The sequence below is a fragment of the Pongo abelii genome, chromosome 22, assembly GCF_028885655.2.
Source record: "Pongo abelii isolate AG06213 chromosome 22, NHGRI_mPonAbe1-v2.0_pri, whole genome shotgun sequence".
NCBI classification, from domain to species: domain Eukaryota; kingdom Metazoa; phylum Chordata; class Mammalia; order Primates; family Hominidae; genus Pongo; species Pongo abelii.
In genome coordinates, this window is record NC_072007.2 from 56,601,415 (window position 1) to 56,625,179 (window position 23,765).

The window sequence follows — 23,765 nt, forward strand, 5'->3', positions numbered from 1 at the left end:
GCGCCCATGTCTAAGACACCAATTGTTCCTGACTGCACTGCTCCTGCCTGCACATAACTGAGGACACCCCCAACCCATGGCCATGGCCCCTTGGGCCCGTCACACAGGGCTGTGGCTCACGGGGTCCTGCTAGAGCAGGCATCTGTCCTCAGTCAGTGCGACCATCTTGAAACCCACCCTGACTCCCTGCTTCTCCAATTACTTGGGAAAGTAAATCACCTCAGTGTTGTTTCTTGGCTCCGAGGGTCTTGTTTTAGCAGCAGCCAGGATGCAACAGATGGGTCATCTCATCCTTGTAGGAAGGGACGTAGTGCAGAAAACACAACCCAGTGGGCCGGCCACCCCTCAAGCCCTGTGATGGGCACTCAGGACCACCAACAACCCAGTGGGCCGGGCACACCTCCAGCCCTGTGACGGGCACCCACCACCAACCCAGTGGGCCGGCCACACCTCCAGCCCTGTGATGGGCACTCAGGACCACCAAGGGCACTCAGGACCACCAAGGGCACTCAGGCGCAGATGCCCCCGGGGGAACACCAGCTTCATTCAGCCCGGACGGCCAGATTAGGGGAAGGTTGCTTCTAGGAGAGAAAGTCTCGAGTCAGGCTTTGTGGAGAAAGGAGGTTTCTACACCCCGAGCGTTCCTGACACAACCCAACCAGCCTGGTGCTGCACCATAGGGCTCACACCTGAGATCAAGACAACGGGGGCCCAGACACAGCCCACTGACGAGGGCATGCAGGGCGTCCAGGATGCAGGGCAGAGAGAGAAGCGAGGGGTGAGTCACAGATGCGCCCCACGCTGTGAGCCCCACGGGGCCCTGAATGGCTTTTCCTGCCCTGGCTCCTCCCATCATATTTTTAAATGCCCTCCTCTTCCCGCTCCAAGGAAACCTTCTCTTGACGTCACGTACTCTCCAGCCACGGACCTGTCAACACTCTGACAGTTTTCTGATCTTGACACATTATCCTTTTAATATAGCGCTGGATTCAATTTATTAATATCTTAAGTATTTTTATGCTCACAGGGGAAATGGATCTGAATCTCCTTTTCTTGTGATGTCTTGGTCTGGCTTTGGAACACTGGCCTTTTAAAATGAGCCGCAGGGATTCCGCACCATTTTCTGGGTGTTCCTTCTTAAACGTCGGATAGAATTCATCTGTGAAGCTATCTAGAACTAGATTTCTTCTGGGAAAGTTTTAAATTTCTAAATCAATTTCTTAAATAGATACAACGCTACTTATATTTTATGTTTTTCCCTCATGTGCGTTTTGCTGACAATTGTGGCTGTCAGGTAGTTTGTCCATTTCCTGTGGCTGTGGAGCACGGGCATCAAGCTTTAACTACACCCCACAAATTCTAATGTCATGTTTTTATTCTCATTCAGCTTGAAATATTCTCTGGTTTCCTTTGTGCTTTTGTCTTTTTCAAGACTTTTTTAAGAGGAGTTTTAGGTTCTTGCAAAATTGAGAGGAAGATACAGAGATTTCCCCCCTCTGCCCCAACAAATGCACAGCCTCCCCTATTATCAACGTCCTGTACCAAAGTGGTACTTTTTTGAGACAAGGTCTTGCTCTGTTGCCCAGGCTGAAGGGCAAGTGGCATGATCACGGCTCACTGCAGCCTCAAATGCCTGGGCTCAAGAGATCCTCCTGCCTCAGCCTCCCAAGCAGCTGGGATTACAGGCGCATACACCCACACCCAGTCCCAGAGTGGTCCATTTGTTACAGCTGATGAATCTACATGGACACATCATCATCACCCAAAGCCCACAGTTTACATTAGGGCTCACTCTTGATGCTGCACATTCTCTGGCTTTGGACAAATGTATAATGACCTGTATCCACCATCACAGTGTCAGGCCAGAGCAGTTTCGCTGCCCTAAAAATCCTCTGTACTCTGCCTGTTCACCTCTCTCACCTCCTAACCTCTGTACTCTGCCTGTTCACCCCTCTCACCTCCTAACCTCTGTACTCTGCCTGTTCACCCCTCTCACCTCCTAACCTCTGTACTCTGCCTGTTCACCTCACTCACCGCCTAACCTCTGTACTCTGCCTGTTCACCCCTCTCACCTCCTAACCTCTGTACTCTGCCTGTTCACCCCTCTCACCTCCTAACCTCTGTACTCTGCCTGTTCACCCCTCTCACCTCCTAACCTCTGTACTCTGCCTGTTCACCCCTCTCACCTCCTAACCTCTGTACTCTGCCTGTTCACCTCTCACCGCCTAACCTCTGTACTCTGCCTGTTCACCCCCTCACCTCCTAACCTCTGTACTCTGCCTGTTCACCTCTCTCACCTCCTAACCTCTGTACTCTGCCTGTTCATCCCTCACCTCCTAACCTCTGTACTCTGCCTGTTCACCTCTCTCACCTCCTAACCTCTGTATTCTGCCTGTTCATCCCTCTCACCTCCTAACCTCTGTACTCTGCCTGTTCATCCCTCACCGCCTAACCTCTGTACTCTGCCTGTTCATCCCTCACCTCCTAACCTCTGTACTCTGCCTGTTCACCCTCTCACCTCCTAACCTCTGTACTCTGCCTGTTCACCTCTCTCACCTCCTAACCTCTGTACTCTGCCTGTTCATCCCTCACCGCCTAACCTCTGTACTCTGCCTGTTCATCCCTCACCGCCTAACCTCTGTACTCTGTCTGTTCACCTCTCACCGCCTAACCTCTGTACTCTGCCTGTTCACCTCTCTCACCGCCTAACCTCTGTACTCTGCCTGTTCACCCCTCTCACCGCCTAACCTCTGTACTCTGCCTGTTCACCCCTCTCACCGCCTAACCTCTGTACTCTGCCTGTTCACCCCTCTCACCGCCTAACCTCTGTACTCTGCCTGTTCACCCCTCTCACCGCCTAACCTCTGTACTCTGCCTGTTCACCCCTCTCACCTCCTAACCTCTGTACTCTGCCTGTTCACCCCTCTCACCTAACGTCTGTACTCTGCCTGTTCACCCCTCACCGCCTAACCTCTGTACTCTGCCTGTTCACCTCTCTCACCTCCTAACCTCTGCACTCTGCCTGTTCATCCCTCACCTCCTAACCTCTGTACTCTGCCTGTTCACCTCTCTCACCTCCTAACCTCTGCACTCTGCCTGTTCATCCCTCACCTCCTAACCTCTGTACTCTGCCTGTTCATCCCTCACCTCCTAACCTCTGTACTCTGCCTGTTCACCCCTCTCACCTCCTAACCTCTGTACTCTGCCTGTTCACCTCTCTCACCGCCTAACCTCTGTACTCTGCCTGTTCATCCCTCACCTCCTAACCTCTGTACTCTGCCTGTTCACCTCTCTCACCTCCTAACCTCTGTACTCTGCCTGTTCATCCCTCACCTCCTAACCTCTGTACTCTGCCTGTTCATCCCTCACCTCCTAACCTCTGTACTCTGCCTGTTCACCCCTCTCACCTCCTAACCTCTGTACTCTGCCTGTTCATCCCTCACCTCCTAACCTCTGTACTCTGCCTGTTCACCCCTCTCACCTCCTAACCTCTGTACTCTGCCTGTTCACCTCTCTCACCGCCTAACCTCTGTACTCTGCCTGTTCATCCCTCACCTCCTAACCTCTGTACTCTGCCTGTTCACCCCTCTCACCTCCTAACCTCTGTACTCTGCCTGTTCATCCCTCTCACCTCCTAACCTCTGTACTCTGCCTGTTCATCCCTCTCACCGCCTAACCTCTGTACTCTGCCTGTTCACCCCTCACCTCCTAACCTCTGTACTCTGCCTGTTCACCTCTCTCACCGCCTAACCTCTGTACTCTGCCTGTTCACCCCTCACCTCCTAACCTCTGTACTCTGCCTGTTCACCTCTCTCACCGCCTAACCTCTGTACTCTGCCTGTTCACCCCTCACCTCCTAACCTCTGTACTCTGCCTGTTCACCTCTCTCACCACCTAACCTCTGTACTCTGCCTGTTCACCCCTCTCACCTCCTAACCTCTGTACTCTGCCTGTTCATCCCTCTCACCGCCTAACCTCTGTACTCTGCCTGTTCACCCCTCACCTCCTAACCTCTGTACTCTGCCTGTTCACCTCTCTCACCTCCTAACCTCTGTACTCTGCCTGTTCACCCTCCCCTGGCCCTAACCTCCGGCAACCACTGACCTTTTACCGTTTCCACAGTTTTACCTTTGAGAGTGTCATCTAGTTGGAATCACAGTATGCAGCCTTTTCAAACTGCATAACTTTTTTCACTTAGTAATATGCATTTAAGGGTCCTCTGTGGCTCTTCATGGCTTGATAGCTCATTTCCTCTTAGTGCTGAATAATATTCCACTGTCTGGCTGCACCGGTTTACTCGCTCATTCACCTACTGAAGCACATTTTGGTTGCTTTCACATTTGGGCAACTATGAATAAACAGCTATCAGCATCTGTGTGCAGGTGCTTGTGTGGACACAATGCTTCAACTCCTTTGGGTAAATGCCAAGCAGTGAAATTGCTGGATAGATGGCGAGAGTATGTTTAGTTTTGTCAGAAACCACCAAGCTGACTTCCACAGCGGCTGTGCCTACCAAAGTCATCAAAAGAGGACAAAAACGAAATTAAAACAAACAAACAAACAAAGTGGCTGCACCAATTTGCATTCCCACCAAGAATGAGTTCCTGTTATTCTACGTCCTCAGCAGCATTTGGTGGTGGCAGTGTTCTGGATTTTGGCCACTCTAAAAGGTATATTGGTAGTTTTAATCTGCATTCGCCTGATGACATATGATGTGGAACATCTTTTCATATGCTTATTTAACAACTGTGTATCTTCTTTGGTGCAGTGTCTGTTAGGGTCTTCAGCATTTTTTTTTTTTTTTGATACAGAGTCTCGCTCTTTCACCCAGGCCGGAGTGCAGTGGCGCTATCTTGGCTCACTGCAAGCTTCGCCTCCCGGGTTCATGCCATTCTCCTGCCTCAGCCTCCCGAGTAGCTGGGACTACAGGCGCCTGCCACCGCGCCCGGCTAATTTTTTGTATGTTTAGTAGAGATAGGGTTTCACCGCGTTAGCCAGGATGGTCTTGATCTCCTGACCTTATGATCCGCCCACCTCGGCCTCCCAAAGTGCTGGGATTACAGGCGTGAGCCACTGCGCCCGGCCCCTCAGCCCATTTTTTAACCAAGTTGTTTTATTGTTGGGTTTGAAGAGCTCTTTTGGATACTGATCCTTTGTCTTTTTCAAATATATTCTCCCAGTCTCTGACTTGGTCTTTTCATTTTCTTGACATTCTTTGCAGAGCAGAAAGTTTCAGTTTTATTAATTAACGTATTTTATTGAGAAAGGGTCTCACTTTGTCACGCAAGTTAGAGCACAGCGGCGCAACCACAGTTCACTGCAGCCTCGATCTCCCGGGCTCAACCAATCCTCCCACCTCGGTGTTCCGAGTAGCTGGGCCAGCAGCCACCACCACACCTGCCTGATCTTCTGATTGTTTTGTACCGATGGGGCTTCACTGTTACCCAGGCTGGTCTCCAACTCCTGAGCCCAAGTGACCCTCCCACCTTGGCCCCTCAGAGTGCTGGGACTACAGGCATGAGCCAGAAATGTATTATTTTAATGAAGCCCAACCTATTAATGTTTTCTTTCGTGGATCATGCCTTTGGTGTCATATCTAAAGAGTCACTGCCAAACCCAAGGTCACCTAGATTTCCTCCTATGTGATGTTCTAGGGGTTTTATAGTTTTGTTTTACATTTAGGTCTCTGATTCATCTTGAGTATGTCTAGATGTGAAGGGTATGTCAAGGTTCATTTTTTTCTACAAATGGAGTTTGTTTCAGCATTTGTTGAAGACTGTCCTTTCTCCATTGAACTGCCTTTGCTCCTTTGCCACTGATTTTCAATTCAGTTTAACTCCACTGTGGTGGGGGAGGATGCTGTGTATGACTTCTGTCCTTGCTAACATACTGAGACTCACCTCGTGAGCCAGCTATGGTCTACCTTAGCACATGGGCCACGAGCTCTTGAAAAGCTGTGTGCTTCAGCACTGTTAGGGGAAGTATCCTCTAAAGACCACTCACTTGTGTTGGTTGATGTTCAAATCTCTATCCTTACAGATCTCATGTCTATCAGTTGCAAAGTACGGAAAGCACCCATTAAAATTCTGTTTTTATCTCATTAATTCTGCCATTTTGCTTCATGTATTTTGAAGCTGTTAGTGCATATACATTTAGGGTTGTTATGTCTTGATAAATTGATCTTATCATTATTGTCTCTACTTATTTCAGGTACCATTCCTTGTCCTACCATCTATGTTGATATTAAAAATATCAAAAGTCTGAAACTTTACATCATAGTGAACACAGAAAACCTAATATGATGCCAGGGAAAAGATTTCAGGATGTTCAAAATCTGTTCCTGATAAAAATAATCTGAATTCAAAAATCTTTCATGACTTATTCAGGATAGCAAACTTGATTTTTAATCACACTGAGGCAAATATCCCCCTCAGACAGAGGCTGCACAGGTGCAGCTGCCATCTCCTCTCAGTGGTATCCTTTGTCAAGAGCACGTCAGGGTGATGAGTCATCTGGGACAGGTCATCCTCCCAGCACCGAGAAACCGACGGGGGAGGAACAGACTCCTCTGCATTGTGATCCAGTTGTGAACAAAAAGTCCTCTTCGTGGAACAGGAAAAATACACTCCCTCTAAACAATGGATTGAACACGGATGTGATTTCTAAAGAAGACTGAGGGCAGGGATACTGACACTGAAGTCCTGCATGTGTAATAACACTGAAGAGGGCAGGGAATCGCTGCGTCCTGTGACTTGAAGGCCACTGTGAAGGAAAACAGTGCAGTGAAAGAAAGTTCTTCCTATGTGGACATTGTATCACGTTTATTTATCTTCCTGGATATGCTTATGGCCTTTAAAACATATTAAAATAGGCCATGCTATTATCTCCTAAAATATCTATTTTCCCTCAGGGAACTGGAGACGCACCCTGCTACTCCTCATGTCACTCCTGTTCCCTAAACCAGGCTGGGCCTCCCACTCACCCCACAGGCAGGTGAGGTACGACAGCCAGAAACCCCAAATCTGCAGTTCTCCCAGGATGAAACGAAAACAGTGTGACAGGCTTCTGATAAGGGAATCAATGTCTGTTTATTAAGGTAGTTGCTCATGAAAGTGACTTTCAGTAACATTTTCAGTATAAAAATGGATTTACATTTCATTTCTGGAAAACTGTTTTGTACAGTGATCTGACCATGGCTAGGAGTCCCGGGGACAGCAGTCTCTGCTCAGGGCAGACTCTGTGATTCACTCTCTGTCCTGCTGCTACCCCACGTGGGGGAGAACACGTGGGCTGAGAAAAGAAACAGTGTGTGCAAAGCTGACAGATGTCAAGGGTCCCAACACAGTTCCTTCAGCGAAAATAAAGCCCGGTTTTAAGATGTGCAGGGAAGTGTTGACACTCAACAGGCAGCTGACCAGGCCCTGCAGGGCTCTGAGCAGGCAGGGGAGTCCCAAGGAGAGTAAGTGACAGCACGTGGGGCAAGGGAGCTGGACAGGAGACCCCAGAGGGCGCGGCACCTGGGTGAGAGCCCTGGACCCCACACCAAGGCAGAGGGGTGGCCCTGAAGGACTCTGGGCAGGAAATGACAGGCTCTGAGGGTGTCCAGACACAGATCTCCACTGCCTGAGGGAGGGCGATCAGACGGGGGGAGGCCAGGGACTGCCACCTGCCCAGGAGGCGGCAGGGAGGGGAAGAGCAGATGAGGAGGCATAGGGTGCGCCCTGGGCAAGGCAGCAGGGGTAACGAAGCTCTCAGTGACTCCTCCCAATAGCCAGGGGAGAACAGCGACAGTCTCAGGTGGCCCTGAGCATGTGAGCTGCTCATCCACATCAGTCAAAGGCAAAGCCAGGACCTGAACTTACCATCCCAAGCCCTACATCCATGCAAGCCAGACCAGACTGGATCAGAGGCTAGAAGAGAGCTCAAAGGATTGCCTGGGGAAGCCTTGACCCAAAACCTGGCCCTCACTCCAGCCCAGAGCACCCACCTGGGCATGAGACTGGCGGCAGCTGTAGGGCATATGCCAGGCTCCCAGGGTGCCATACCTGCCAGCCAGCCCAGGGAGTGGTGATGGGCTAGGTACTGGCTGTCCCTACACATAGCAGTGCCCCACAGCAGTGACTACAACTGCTGCCTGCCCCTCACCCCTGGTTATGCTCGGCCTCCCCTGTGCATTTCTGTGTCCATAAGTGTCCCCTGTGCATTTCTGTGTCCATAAGACTACTATAAACCCTGTAGGCATCTCACAAACAGCGTTCCACGCAGGTGGGTTCATGTCCCAGGGGCATGGGGCTCCCTGCTGCACAGACTTGGGATGTTCCATGACAGACCCCGCATACGCAGGCGAGCTCACAACCCAGGGTCATGGAGGCTCCATGACACCCCTCATATGCAGGCAAGCTCACGACCCAGGGGCATGGGGCTCCCTGCTGCACGGCCTCAGGATGCTCCATGAGCACCCCCCAACACTGGGCTGTTCATGGATGCACACTACATGCCACTGTCACAGGGTTGCCCTTGTGTCCCTCAGCCCGGCAGACAGAAGGTGCAGGAGCAGCCTGCCCAGGGCCGACCCCAACCCAGAGCCCACTCAACACTCAGGAATCACACAGGCACAGCTGCTCCTCTCCCAAGAACTCAGCTATTGGTCAGAAAAAACCTCCTAGCCTCACTACCTTGAGGAGGCCGTGCCCAGAGGTGGCAGAAGGCGCTGTGCCTCCTCAGGGGTCACGGCTCCTGTGCCCGCTTTCTCACCCAAGCCCAACAAGCTACTCTCAGAAATGAACCTACAGTAAAAATCAAGAGTCTAAGCCACCCACCCTGTCCCCATCCCTGCCTCCAGCCTGGTCCCCAGATTCACATCTGTGAGACAGAGGTTGAGGGGTTGGAGCCCGAGACAGGGTTATGGGAGGGCTCCCCAACCTGGCCAGGACCCCCTGGCCTCACTGGAACGCACAGACGGCACCCAGCAGGCAGGCATGTTCTCAGGGGTGGCCGGCAAGGGCTCTCTTAGGGTACAGCTGGGAGAAGCGGCCGAGGGCCCAGATGGGGAAGATGTTCCTGTAGCTCGTGTAGGAGATGGCACAGGACTTGTTGAAGACCCCGGCAATGTTTTCCTAAAAGAACACAGAGAAATAAACACAAAGGCTTCACCAGTCAGCTGAGGGCTAGTCCCTGAACTGGAGCCCTGGCTGTTGGCTTGGCTGGCTCGTGGGTGAGTCAGCCTGGAAAGGGCTAATTAAGCAAGAGCATAGGAAAGCAGGTAGTCCATCCCACGTCAGTCATGGCACCATCAGCCCAGCTCAGACTCCCCGCCCTGCAGCAAACCCTGAGCCGGGGTCACCAGCCCCTCACGACCACATCAGCTTCCACCAACTCAGCCTCATTCCAGGGGAGGGCGGTCGGCTTCACATGACCTCATGACACCCACACCACAGGGACTTCTGGCTCAGTGAGGGGCCACTAGGTCATCTGGAGTGGGAGGGTCTGTCCTGGAGCAAAAGGGCTTCCCACCCACTGGCTTCTCCCATCCAGCTCCTCCCCCACCCAGGGCACCACTTGAAAAAACAGCAAGATCTGGACTTTAGGACCCGACCACCTGCCCCAGACCTGCCACCAACTCTGGCATTCACTGGCAGAGTTGACGCCTCCCAAGTGTCCAAAGTACCCCAAAAAGGACACAGAGCAGGGGGACATGGAAACAGCCGCACACACTGGAGGTCGGTGCTGGGCCTTGTGCACTCAGGTCCCTGGCGGCATACCTGCGGCCAGTCACCATTGGGGAGCTGTTTCTCAAGCAGACACCGGACTCCTCTCTCCTGGGCCTCGACATCAGGATGCCTGGCGGGAGAGGAGTTTGAAACACACCCAGCGTGCATGCCCCCACAGCATCATCCTCACCCTCACACAGCCGAGCATAAGGGCAAACCCTGGAATGCTTCGGTGAGAATGGATGCGTCTAAACTGACGCCCACAGGCCCCGCCAGGTGCAGCCAGCACCTCGGGCTCTTGCCACACCTTCTTCCTAGGCTCCCTGAGAAGCGGAGCCACAGCAGTGACGGGTTGGGGACACAGGCCTCCTCAGGCCTGCCTGGTGTTCCCCCCTGAAGAGGACGCCAAGCCTTGTTCCCACCTGGCCCCACTGGTCCTCGTGGGCCTCTGGAGACCCACAGGAGCTCACGCTTGCTTGTTGGCCAGGATGAGACACCAAGAAGGATCCAGGGCTCAGTGGGCCCAGCTCAACTGTGGGTCCCTGACTGTCCTGCCCTCAGGGGTCCCCCAGACCCTGCTGCTCCTGCTCAAGCAGACCTGCTCTAGCTTTTAGGGTTTTAGGAAGATTCCCCAAATGGCCACAAACCTAATAGGGCGGCACAGACGGGATGCTGTGGGTGCATCTGTATGTATGTGTGGACACAGGTGCCTGTGTGTGCATAGACCTGTGTGTGCATCTGTCTCCATGTACCTATGTCTGTGCATACCACAGACGGGATGCTGCGGGCACATCTGTAAGTGTGTGTACACAGATGCCTGTGCATGTGTACGTGTGTGCATAGACCTGTGTGTGCATCTGTCTCCATGTACATCTGTGTGTGCACATCAGTGTGTGCATGTGCCTGCCTGCATGCATCTGCGTGTGTGTACACCTGGCACATATGTGGCTCAGCACCAGCTGTGAACACAGGAGGGCCACAGAGAGCAGCTGCTGTGACTGTCATCACTACCACACCAGGAAGCAGCATCCTCATCGCAGCCCACCTTGCTGTTGCCATGGGTCCCTGATGCGCTTGCTCATCCACTGACACGGCTAACGGTGGGTGGTTCACTTCTAAGAGGCGAGCCTCTCTGCAGGGCCCCACTTGGTCAGAGCGGCCCACGTTCTTGCCCCAGGAACCAGGCACGTGGCTCTTGTAGGTGTCTGTTCCCAGAGTGGCAGCTGACCTGGCCCATAGGCCTCCCCTCCTCTCTACATTCGCTCAGCCCAAGCCACCGGCTCACAGCTGAGTGTCCCTCCTCTACCCAAACCCAAGGCTCAGGGACGGGTCCCATCATCCCTACCGAACAGCCATCAGCCCCATCAGGGCCCAGCATGTGTTGTGGATCTGGGACTGGGCACTCTGCACATAACGCCGCTCCTCGCAGGACTCAAAGTCCTCCCCCCAGCCTCCGTCTGCCATCTGCCGGGACAGCAGGAAGTCACAGGCCCGGGAGACCTCTGCACAGGCAGTCCTGCAAAGACCAGAGACAGGAGACACCATCACACCAAGGAAGGTCCCAGACCCCTGGCTTCTCACCCTAGCAGGCTGCCTTAGGGTATGGGAAGGAGCCTGCACTACGGGGCCACCCTACCTAAGGGCCATGGGCCACTACTGAAACCCGAGCTTGACTTTTGCAGATGTGAACTGGGAACAGATACTCCTGCCTCCCAGAGTCGCTGGGAAGACAAAGGGACATGCGGGTACTGAGGATGGCCTCACGGATGCGTCAGGCTGAGTGAGGTCCGCAGTGCTTGGGAGCAGCGTCTCACAAGCTGCACCCAGCCAAGCACGGTGCTCCCCACCTCTAAACATCCACACAGCAGACTCTGGGAGACAGTGGGGCAGCTGGAGACAGGGCTGGGAGAGAGTCAGGCGGGTGGAGACAGGGCTGGGAGAGAGTCGGGCGGCTGGAGACAGGGCTGGGAGAGAGTCGGGCGGCTGGAGACAGGGCTGGGAGAGAGTCGGGCGGCTGGAGACAGGGCTGGGAGAGCGGGGCAGCTGGAGACAGGGCTGGGAGAGAGTCGGGCGGCTGGAGACAGGGCTGGGAGAGAGTCGGGCAGCTGGAGACAGGGCTGGGAGAGAGTCGGGCGGCCGGAGACAGGGCTGGGAGAGTGGGGCGGCCGGAGACAGGCCTGGGAGAGTGGGACAGCTGGAGACAGGGCTGGGAGAGAGTCAGGTGGCTGGAGACAGGGCTGGGAGAGTGGGGCGGCTGGAGACAGGGCTGGGAGAGAGTCGGGCGGCTGGAGACGTGGCTGGGAGAGAGCAGGGCAGCTGGAGACAGGGCTGGGAGAGAGCAGGGCAGCCGGAGACAGGGCTGGGAGAAAGTGGGGCGGCTGGAGACAGGGCTGGGAGAGAGTCGGGCAGCTGGAGACAGGGCTGGGAGAGTGGGGCGGCTGGAGACAGGGCTGGGAGAGTGGGGCGGCTGGAGACAGGGCTAGAAGAGAGTGGGGCAGCTGGAGACAGGGCTGGGACCGGAGATCTCCTGCCTTCTAACCCACTCCAGCGGGACCCTGGACCCTAATCCTCCTACTCAGGGTTGGAAGGCATCTGTGTGCCTGGAGGGGCCGGAGGCCAGAAGCGTCCCTCCAGCATACATGTCAGGAAGCTCTAGAGAGCTGTGGGACCAGGGAAACATCCTCATTTCAACCGGGGATCTTATCTCACTGTTTAAAAATATTAAAAACAGGCCAGGCACATTGGCTCATGCCTGTAACCCCAGCACTTTGGAAGGCCGAGGTAGGAAGACTGCTTGAGCCCAGACCAGTGTAAGCAACACAGCAAGACCCCATCTCTACATAAAAGTTTTAAAAGATTAGCCCGGGGTGGTGGCGTGCGCCTGTGGTCCCAGCTACTTGGGAGGATCGCTTGAGCCCAGGAGTTTGAGACTGCAGTGAGCTAGGGTCATGCCACTGCATGTCAGCCCGGTTGACAGAGCGAGACTCCATCTCAAAAACAAACAAACAAACAAAAAAACCCTAAAACCAAATGTCAAAGCAAAAAACACTCATGACAGAGCACTGGGTTGCGAACCCCCGCCCACCAGAGGACAGACACTCACTCACCCATCTCGGTAGGTCTGCCCCATGCAGGCGAAGGCCTCCAGGCCAAACCAGGTGCCGTAGGTGAAGCAAACTCCCCAGGAGCTGGAGGGAGACAGGGAGAGCCTCAGCTCTTCCACCCTGTTCACAGCCGGTGTATGAAACAACACGCATTCTGCAACAATCACACGTGCCCCAGCCAGCCCACCAACTCCCGTGCCTCAGGCATTAAGGCCATGGAAGACAGCAGCTCTGTCTGCTGGACCCTAAGAGCAAGCAGAAAGGGTGGAGGGGAATAGCCACGCTCAGGCTACAGCACGCTCCCAGCAGCCCGGCTGCGCCCAGCAACGTACTGAGCAATTTCCACCGGGGCAAAGGCCACGCATGCCACCAAGGAACAAGGTGCCCCAGAAGTCACGGGCTGGCAGCTCACTTCCAGAAACTTCTGGTGTAGCAACAACATACAAGCCAACATTTATGAACGCAGTGTGTGAGAGCAGAAACCTCTGGATCCCATGCATCTCTGCACTCACGGGCGGAGGCTCACTCACCCTTCCCAGGAGCCATCGGCCCTCTGCTGCCGCCGACAGAACTCTAAGCCCTGCGTGAGGGTCTCCCTGGAACACATGAGATTGGTCCAGTGAACATTCCGGTAAAACGGCAGTTTACCTATCCCAATTTCACCCTTTCCAGGGTCTCAAAAGAATGACAATGTTCTCCCTTAAAAACCACAGAAAAATAAACAGTTTACACATGATGAGGGTTTTAAAAAGAAGCAACTACAGGACACCAGAGTGGGAAGAGGATTGGCAGAGTCCGAGAAAGGGATGTCAGAGGAAAGCAAGGCCTTGGGAAGCCCCTGCAGACACAGCTGCAAACAGGAGCAGCATCCCTGAGATCCAGTGACCCAGGCTTGAGCAAACCCAACAAAGTGAACTAAATAAAAACAGGAAAAAATCAATTAGAGAGAAAACAATAGATTCAGAAGACAAGACCCATCCTACATCTAACTGATATTTCCAAAAAATAACCAGTTCTCTGAAAAGGCTGGAGTGAAGTGTCTACTCCAGTGTCACCCTGTGGGACGTGGGACTTGTCTTTAACCAGCAGATCACGGCAGGGTTGATGGGTGCGGGTCCTGGGACCGAGGTCTGTGTGACCGCGACTCCCGTGGTGCTAGCAGACTCCCTCTACCAACTCTCCCTTCTCGCTTCTGTAAAGATGCCATCTAGAGAGGCCCTGCAGCAAACGGCAGTCGGCAGCTTCCAGCTGAGGAATGGGATCGTGCCAAGGACCCTGTGTGCTCAGAGGCAGATCCTTCCTCACTGGAAGCTCAGGCGAGACCCCAGTCCTGGTAACACCCTGACTGAAGCCCAGAGAGACCCTGAGGCAGAGGACGACCCACGAGGCCGCGCCTGGACTTCTGACACACAGAAACAGTGAAGTAATCAATGTGTGTTGTTCTAAGCCACTAGGTTTGTACTAATATTGTTACTCGGCAACAGGTAATGAATACAAACAGTGAAAGTACAAATTAGTAATATTAGCAATAAAAGGATAGAACTACAGATATGGTGAGAAATGACAAGAAAATTTTATGTATTACATTTGCAAACTTAGAGAAAAAAATCTACAAATTAGAAAAATTAATTTATCAAAACTGGCTCAATCAAGAAGTAGAGAACCTAAACAGTCCTAAAACTACTAAAAGAATGAGTCAAAATGTAAACTTTCTCAGAAAAAAAACTCTAGGCCTAGGAATTTTATAAATGAATGCAACTAAATTATCAGACACACTCATTCTAATCTTACACAAACTCTTCCAGAGAATAGAAAGGAGGTACATTCTCTAGCTCATTCTAGGAACCCAGAGAAATAAAATATGGAAAAGTGAAAATTTCAGGCGCACTCACGAACACAGATGCAAAACTCTAAATTAAAACTGAGAAACTGCTGCCGGGCGCAGTGGCTCACGCCTGTAATCCCAGCACTTTGGGAGGCCGAGGCGGGCGGATCACGAGGTCAGGAGATCGAGACCATCCTGGCTAACACGGTGAAACCCCGTCTCTACTAAAAATACAAAAAATTAGCTGGGCATGATGGCAGGCGCCTGTAGTCCCAGCTACTCGGGAGGCTGAGGCAGGAGAATGGTGTGAACCCGGGAGGCAGAGCTTGCAGTGAGCTGAGATTGTGCCACTGCACAAATAAGCAAATGCAATCCATGATATTGGATTAAAGCTTGAGGGAAAATTTTGCCATAAAGGACATTATTGGAACAATTAGGCCTGCAGATTAGTATCTCATCAACATTAACATTCTGACTTACACTTGCACAAAAGAATACACCTGCTAAGAAATACTCAGGCAGTTAGGGGTACATCCCATCTGCAAATTCCTCTCCAATGGTTCAAGAAAGAATGGGCCTGGATCACGTGGAAGGACAGCTCATGAGGCCCTCAGGGGAGGGTGCCACCCACTAAAGAATCCTAGTCAGAGTAAACAGGAGCACTTTTCACTATTTTTGTAACTCTTCTATAAATTTGTGAATTTAGGGGAGAATTTAAGTCTGTGTAGTAAAATAGAATATTCCATATAAATAGTGTTAAAGTAACTAGCAACTCCAAACTGTATCTCAAAAACTCTCCAGGTAAGTTTAAAATCTTTTTTTTCTTTTTTGAGATGGTGTCTTGCACTCTCACCTAGGCTGGAGTGCAGTGGTGCCATCTCGGCTCACTGCAAGCTCTGCCTCCCGGGTTCACGCCATTCTCCTGCCTCAGCCTCCTGAGTAGCTAGGACTACAGGCGCCCGCCACCACGCCTGGCTAATTTTTGTATTTTTAGTAGACAAGGTTTCACCGTGTTAGCCAGGATGGTCTCGATCTCCTGACCTTGTGATCCACCCACCTCGGCCTCCCAAAGTGCTGGGATTACAGGCATGAGCCACTGCGCCTGGCAAGTTTAAAATCTTAACATAAAAATCAGACTAATATATTTAACCATTTAAAAGTTAAAAACTTATGTTCATACTCCCTAAAGAGATAAAAAGAACAAAGAAATTGAGGGGAAAATATCTGTAACATAATATACAAATACTTACTGTGCTTAAAAATGAAAGAAAAAACATCCTGGTGAAAATTTTAAAAATGGCTGGGTGTGGTGGCTCACTCTGTAATCCCAGCATTTGGGGAGGCCAAGGTGGGAGGACTGCTCGAGCCCAGGAGTTCGAGACCAGCCTGAGCAACACAGCTAGACCCCATCTCTACAAAAGATTTAAAAAATTAGCCACGGGTGATGGCAGGCACCTGTAGTCCCAGCTACTCAGGAGGCTGAGGTGGGAGGATTGCTTGAGCCCGGGAGTTTGAGGCTGTGGTGAGCCATGATTTTGCTACTGCACTCCAGCCTGGGTAACAGAGTGAGACCCTGCTTCAAACAAATAAACAAAAAAAGAATGTTCTAGCTTGGAAGTCACCAAAGAAATGCAGAGGAAACCCATGATTAAGTCACCATTGCTCCCCTGCAGGCCGCATCTGGGACTCATTGTTCTACACAGTGACAACAGCTGGGACTCATTGTTCTACACAGTGACAACAGCTGGGACTCACTGTTCTACACAGTGACAACAGCTGGGACTCACTGTTCTACACAGTGACAACAGCTGGGGCTCATTGTTCTACACAGTGACAACAGCTGACATGTGCTTCCCTGCGGCATCTCACACAATCCCACCACTCTGTGAGGCTGTACTCTTGCCCACCCAGGCAGGGAGAGAGATGAGCAGAGAAGTCACCAGGCCAGGTCAGACAGCCAGAAGGGGCAGGGATGGGGGCTGACTCTGGCAGGCGGACCCCAAGCCATGTGGCTCTAGGGAATAATAATGGTCATGAATAAATATTTAACAAGAGAATACCACTTAAGGTTAAAATGGGGAAAAGCTAAAAACAACAATGAAAACTGAAAAATAACCCAGAGGCTACTGAGTAAAAGACACAACACCTGTGCCATTACTGCTCGTGCTGGAGGAGCGCGCTCAATGGTGGGGCTTTTAGAAACCTCATCAGGCACAAAGTGGGCCAGGCGTGAAAGGGGCAGCAAGCTGACATGGAAATGTGGAGACCAAACAGCAACAGAAGATTCTCCTTCAGGGACGAGGAGGGGCGACTTAGCTTCTTCTTTGCACTTCTCTGTATTTTGCAAGTCTTGTTTGCAAAGAACCTGCTTTACTTTTATTACAGTGATTTTTAAAAGATGATCTATTTTTTAAAATGCCAATTCTCTAAATGTGGCTGAGGACAACTCACGCCCACTTCACGCCGCAGAGCAGCACATGGCCAAGGGCCGTGCCAGGCCAACAGAAGACCCTGAACACAGTGCCCTCCTAGCTGCACCTGTGAAGCACAAGAAAACCCCTGCTCCATCCACGGCTTCCAAAAAAATCACACCAGCACATTCTCAGATTGTAAATGAAGCAGCATACTCCCACATAACTCATGGGCCAGAGAACAGTAGAAACAGAAAACACTTTTAGTATCTGTGCTACCGCAGCAAGCACCAGAAAACACATTTAATTGAATGATATATCAAAAGTCATTTATAGCCTCAAGTGCGTATTTCAATAAAAGTCTGAAAACCAAATATCTAAGTATTCAAGTTAGAAAAATAAAGGAGAGAAAATAACAAAGGCCGGTGAGGTGGCTCACACCTGTAATCTCAGCACTTTGGGAGGCCAAGGAAGGCGGATCACCTGAGGTCAGGAGTTCGAGAACAGCTTGGCCAACATGGTAAAACCCTGTCTCTAACAAAAATACCAAAAAATTGGCCAGGCATGGTGGTGAGCACCTGTAGTCCCAGCTACTCGGGAGGCTGAGGCAGGAGAATCGCTTGAACCCAGGAGACGGAGGTTGCAGTGAACTGAGATCACGCCACTGCTCTCCAACCTGAGCAACAGAGCAAGACTCCGTCTCAAAAAAATTAAGAAAGAAAGAAAATAACAAACAATAGAAATTGATTAAACCAAAAATAAAGTCTCTTTAAAAACAGAATCAAAGACTAAGATTTTTTTTTCAAAAGATCAGTATAAGATTCTCAGAAGGAAGAGGAGGATGTCAACGTTGGGCTCAGAGCCATCCAAGAGGACACTGAACAACTTTGCATGAATCAGTATAAAGCTGAGTAGAAATGGGAAGACTCCCCAGACTGATACAAAAATGGAAAATCTGCTCAGTCCTATAAACTATTAAAGAAATTACACTGCACTCCAGCCTGAGTGACAGAACTAGAACCCATCTCAAAAAAAAAAAAAAAAAAAAAAGAAAGAAAGAAATTGAACTTCTAATTTAAAAACTTTCCTCAAAGAAAACTCCAGGCCCAACTGGCATTTTCGGTAATTTTTCCCAAACATTTAAGGCAGAAATATTATGAATATTACATAAATTCTTCCAAAGAGTATTTTAAAAGCACTTTCCAACTGCTTTTCTGAGTCCAGCATCATCTTAACAGGAAAACCTGACAAAAACATTATAAAGAAAAAATATTTATAGACCAGTGTCTCTTGTAACCAGAGTTGCTAAAATCCTAACAAAATATTCTTCGAATTTAATCTAGCAATATATAAAAAGGACAGTGCATTGTGACCAAGGTGAGTCTACACCAGGTTTAACAAAAGTAAAAAATGTAATCGTAATAGGATAAAGAACCTACAAAAATCACATCCCCTATAACGTACCCTCTAACACAGCAATGCCACTCCTAGGTACGTAACCATGAGAAATGGGTACCCAGGTGCCCCCAAAAGATAAGTATAAGAGTGTTCACAGTAGACGCTTCATAATAACCCAGACTGAAATCCTCCCGGGTGCTGAGAACAGGCAGCTGGATAGTGCGGCATCTGTGTTCAACCGAAGGCCCGAGGGAGAGAACGCTGCTGTTACCGGAGCCACCTGACTAACCGCAAGCAGGAGAGCAGGAGAAGGCAACATGAATTCCACACCTCAGGCGCCCACCCAGACAATATTCAAAGCGAGCAACAGAAACCCACGACCTGGCAGCCATGTGGGCGGCCCCGTCATGGGGAGGGCTGAGGGCTCTGGTGGCGCCACCATGTCTAATGCTGGCACCGTTCGCTTCCTGTTTGCTTCAAGAAGATCCACCCGTACACTTTTCTGAATACTTGCTACCCTTCAACAGGAAAGGTTACTTAAAAACCGCTACTGGGACACCAGTGGAGTTAGGTATGTGACGTCTTTTTAACATTATTAAAAGAGAGAGAAAATCCATTTTTGTGTTATAATTGTGCTATTCTGAGCCCCTAACAGGTATTTTGTATGCTTTAGGGCATAAGACTGGATTCCACAACATCTGAAGCCTCTTGCATGTTTCCCTGAGTTTCATTTCTGAGATGGGCCGCCAGGGCCCTGTGTTACAGAATGATGCGTCTGGGTCTTGGCCCCCAACTTGGCAGCCCCCACACTGAGTGGCAGAGCATCCTGGGCTGAGGCCCTCCTTACCTGATCTCTGCTGCCCTGTGGTCCGGGAAATGCTTGTGGAAATACTTAAGCGCCTGCATCACGGCGGAGGTGCACTCCACATAGGTGTAGTCAATCATGATGTCCCCTGGGAAAGGGAGGGAAGAACCAAGTGTTGAGTTTCACCCTGGCTGCCCAGGGCCTGCAGCTCAGGCAAAATCACAAGCAAGAGTGTTGCAGTGAGCCCGGGCCCGGACACTGCCTCCCTGACCAACCTCCAGAGCAGACACTGGCTGGCCCAGGACACACACCTGTGCTACATGAGAGCGAAGATGAGGGGAACACAGCAGAAAGCTGCGTCCCCACCCCAAAAAGCCATGTGTGATGTGGAGGGGACCCAGAAGGTGGGTATGTGAGGTACCCAGAGGTGGACCAGGGCTGAGATCCTCCCCCAAGACCAGTACAGTGGCAACCATGCACACACAGCAGCCTACTACCCATGGCATGGGTCCCCACAGTCACCTCCCTGCAGGCGCTCTGGATACACAGCAGCCTCCACAGAACACAAGCCCTGTGGACTGAGCAGGAACCAGCCCAGGCTATGGATCTCACTGGAACTCTCCACTGTCCCCTAGGTCTGACCTGATGCCCTCCTATCCACAACACAAGGATCCTGCCACCCCCGGGGATGGAGGAGTACAGAACAGCCTGGGCTGCGGGAGGGCTCCAGACAGATTTGCCGGTGAACCTGGGCCCTTGCAGCCTCGGGCAAGGGGGAAAAGCTCGCCCCCAGGTTTGCGTACCACAGTGCTGGCTGGCCCTGGGTTTGTGTGCCGCAGTGCTGGCCGACCACTCACCGAAGACCTCTGAGGGGTTCAGCAGCTCCAGCAAGTGCCCCCCACGCTTGGTCTCATAGGTGGCGAACCCTCCATCGGGATTTCTCATGTTCAGCAGCTGAAATCACAGCACCCTAGAACTCGCCCACGTGCTGAGCACACACAGGTGCCCAGGGCACGGCAGAACTCTCTAGAGGCAACACTAGGGCTGACAACCGATGGGGCAGGAACAGGGGGTGGAGAGCTGATTTCCACGTTAACCAAGTCCTCGGGTGCCCCAAGCAGCAGCTGCAACCTCATCCATCAGGGCCTCCATGCACAGCCACCAGGGAACATGCCCCCACATGTGCCCATGACTTAGAAACCAAGTGTGTGCTGCCAGAATAGGGCAGCATCTCCACTGGGAAACACACACAAAAGCCAGATGTGCTGAAAGGATTTGGCACCAAAACCAACAAATTCCTTCTTCAGACACCCAGTGGAAACCACCAGAGAGAAACCTTGGGGGCCACACCGGCTCCTGCGAGTATCGGTGGCTAGGCTGGACACCAGCTCCGCAGTGCAGGGCCCTGTGCACACAGCCCAGCAAGGCCCCTAGGGGTCCAGCCAGAGCTCACAGTTCTCCACATATAGACACCATCCAAGGACAAGCTCTTACAGCCTGGCCGGAGTGTGTGCTGGGCTGGAGCCCACAGGAGTGGAAGTGAGCAGGCAGCTCATCTGCAGGACACGAGGTATGGACGGGGCTGCTGGGACCACAGCCTTACCACAGCCACAGCATCGCAGAGCCGTTCTTGGGGGATGTGCTCGGTGACATAGGGACACTTCTCCTGCAGGAGCAGCACAGCCTTCAAGGCCTCAGCCGTGCAGTCAGAAACGATCCAGCCGCAGTCCGGCGTACTGAAGGAGAAGCCACCCTGCAGAGCACAAGCCGTGACTCCAGGCTGGGGGTGTCCACACCCCAGTTCTCAGAACCTCCCCACAGCCGCATGCATCCCTCCCCACCACACAGCACCCGGTCAGGGCAGGGGCCCATCCACCAAAGGTGGGGGTGCAGCCAGGGCCCCAAGCTGGGTACATCCAGATAGACCTCCAGCTTCCAGCACAGGGACCCTCAGGGGTGCAACTCATACCCTCAACACCTGCAGATCTCACGACGGACAGGATGGGGCCCAGGTGCCCCCCACCCCCATTGTAAACAGGCAGCAGCAGCTGTGTCCATGCCTGATTTCACAGCCTGCACCTGTGGTCACAGCCTGCACCTGTGGTCACAGCCCACACCGGCTCTGAGGTCTACTTCTTTCCTCTGCCTTCCCTGGACACACTGGCCACACTTCGGCTGTCCTTCTGAAGCCTGTGTGTGCCGTGACCACCAGAACCGCTCTGAGGCATGGCCGTGTGTGCAAGCCAACTGTGCCCCCATGTGCCAGGCAGCTCAGCAACATGAAGCATGAGCCCCTAGGCCAGGCATCTACCACAGCAGGACACCCAAAGACACCAAGGGAGGAGTCCCCCAGGGAGGAGCCCCCTTCAGAGGGAAGGACCCACCCTGCTGAAGGCGGCCTCCCCTGGGGGACGGGGCAGGGATAGGGCTGGCTCCCTCATACCTTGCACATCTGGCGGTAGTACTTCTGGTAGTCGGGAGGGTTATCTGGGACCTGGGCAGCATCGAGGGCAAATGTGGAAGCAGAGAACACGTCACCACGGAACGTCCCCATCTGGGACATCACTGAGACAGACCGGGCAGGACTGGAGAGGCAGAGCGTGCCTGGCAGCTTACTCTGCGGCCACAGCCACCACTGGTGCTGCGAGGCGCCCGAGGGCCCGCACCTGTTCAGCTCACCACCCACAGCTGCTGGGAGACGTGACTGGCCAGCGAGGGCTGAAACCAGCCCAGACGGGACTGGGAGTCAGCACCTGACTCCGCTGCGGTCTCCCCACCGGGCAGAAGGCAGGGAGGGGCCCAGGTCTCTGCGGGTATGCTCTGTGCCAGGGGCCCCTGCTGCCTCCTGAACAACCCCAGCTCTGTGCACCTCAGCTCCTGGGCTGCCTCTCTCACCTCAGTGAGAAGGGAAGAGGCCTGGAGTACAGTATGGTTCAGTCAGCCTCCCCAAGTCCCCGTTGCCCAGAGCAAGTCTGGGCAGGAGCAGGAGCAGGAGCAGGCCGCCGTTGGGGCAGGCACAGCAAGACAATGCCCCTCCTCTGCTTGAGCCCAAGATGGGTGCCAGCCTTGGCCACACGGCGGCCAGGAAGACCCAGAAGCCCTGCAGAACAATGTCCTGGTGAGGGCTGAAGGGAGGGAGACGGGGCTGGGGGGCAGTGGTTCCAGGCAGAGGGACACTGGCTGAGGGAGACACGGGAGGTTGGGGCGCATGTATGGGATGACTGTGGCTGCAGACTGGGGTGCAGGCACGTGTGAGAGACACTGAGGTCAAACTAGGGGCTCGGGCAGGGTCTGTGGGCAGCTGATCTGGCAGGATGGACCGAGGCTTTTGCTGCAGTCTCAGGAGGAAAAGTCCACAGGCTGGTGTCACCTCCATGGGCAGAAGGTGCTTCAGAGACATGGAGGTGCCGTGTAGGCTGTGCGGCTCAGGGTACACAGCCCCTGCCCGTGCCTGGCCCCTGCACACAGCGGCTCCAGCATGAGCAGGACACAGAAACTGCCAGCACCCCCAGCACCCTGCAGGCCTCAGAGAGCTGCCCCAGGTGAGGCCAGCCCGAGGAGGACCGGTGGATGGAGCAGGGGCGAGGGTGGGGGTGACCTGAAACACCAGTGCAGGAAATAGGGCAGGGTGGAGGTGAGGTGGGCACTTCTGCCTGCAGGAGCTCCCAGCCCTGATCCCCCTCCTCAGCCCCCTAAGAGCCCCAGGCACCGGCCTCACCTGTGAGAGCCGCAGGAACTCATGCGCCTTCTGCAGGCAGGACGAAAACTCGGGCCTGTGGTGCCCGCCCGCCTGGAAGACACAGCAGGACAGAGAGGCTCAGCTGCCCTTGCATGGCCATCATGGCTGAGCTGGTTTCCTGATGGTCCTGGCCACATCCTGCCCCCACTGGGAACCAGAATCAAACTGGCAGATGTCTCCAAAGAGTGCCAGGGTTTCTTGCTGCACTTACCTTTAAAGACAAAAAAGCAAAAGTCCATGAGATATGACTGAAGATGGAAGGGCACAGAAGAGACCATTTATGGATGCCAGCACCCACCCGCCTGGCCAGCATCTATGCCCAGAGGGTCTCCAGCACCCTGCGTGGGCAGGCCCTTTGCGTGGCCCGGCCCTTTGCGTGGCCCAGCCCTCAGGGCTCTCCAGAAACACCTCCAGAATCCCACCGACCTCATTCCCACTAGCATAAAAATCCACTCTCGTTTTTCTCCAGTACTGGCTCAAGAATGCCCATGACAAACAGTTCCAGTTTTTTTTTTTTGAGATGGAGTCTTGCTCTGTTGCCCAGGCTGGAGCGCAGTGGCACAATCTCAGCTGGCTGTACCCTCCACCTCCCAGGTTCAAGCAACTCTTTACCTCAGCCTCCCAAGTAGCTGGGATTACAGGTGCCCGCCACCACGCTCGGCTAATTTTTGTGTATTTTTAGTAGAGACGGGGTTTCACCATCTTGGCCAGGCTGGTCTTGAACTACTGACCTCGTGATCCACCCCCACCTCGGCCTCCCAAAGTGCTGGGAT

General features: G+C 52.9%; 2 protein-coding genes and 1 long non-coding RNA gene across 5 annotated transcripts in view; 1 reads left to right on the plus strand and 2 right to left on the minus strand.

Annotated features, from left to right (window-relative positions):
* Positions 1-376, minus strand: part of SPATC1L (spermatogenesis and centriole associated 1 like) — a 22,241-nt gene extending 21,865 nt beyond the window's left edge. Inside the window, exon 1 of the mRNA XM_024239354.3 lies at positions 220-376. The gene's annotated coding sequence lies outside the window, so the exon portion shown is untranslated. The remainder of the gene's footprint in view (positions 1-219) is intronic.
* LOC129052348 (uncharacterized) overlaps positions 1-8,641 on the plus strand; it is a 9,846-nt gene extending 1,205 nt beyond the window's left edge. The window contains exon 2 of the long non-coding RNA XR_008517364.2: positions 6,211-8,641. This is a non-coding gene — a long non-coding RNA (uncharacterized LOC129052348). The remainder of the gene's footprint in view (positions 1-6,210) is intronic.
* LSS (lanosterol synthase) overlaps positions 7,070-23,765 on the minus strand; it is a 34,349-nt gene continuing 17,653 nt past the window's right edge. The window contains exons 13-23 of one of the 3 annotated variants that reach the window (XM_063720937.1): positions 22,972-23,043; positions 21,697-21,747; positions 20,857-21,006; positions 20,057-20,207; positions 19,296-19,401; positions 13,345-13,410; positions 12,818-12,898; positions 11,056-11,226; positions 9,762-9,840; positions 8,973-9,116; positions 7,070-8,939 (exon numbers count right to left, since the gene is read on the minus strand). In XM_063720937.1, coding sequence (XP_063577007.1) covers positions 8,985-9,116; positions 9,762-9,840; positions 11,056-11,226; positions 12,818-12,898; positions 13,345-13,410; positions 19,296-19,401; positions 20,057-20,207; positions 20,857-21,006; positions 21,697-21,747; positions 22,972-23,043 — 1,059 coding nt within the window. In that variant the 3' untranslated portion in view covers positions 7,070-8,939; positions 8,973-8,984. Of the gene's footprint in view, positions 9,117-9,761; positions 9,841-11,055; positions 11,227-12,817; positions 12,899-13,344; positions 13,411-19,295; positions 19,402-20,056; positions 20,208-20,856; positions 21,007-21,696; positions 21,748-22,971; positions 23,044-23,765 lie in introns of all 3 variants that reach the window. The other 2 variants (XM_024239349.3, XM_054542724.2) reach the window with 2 other exon arrangements.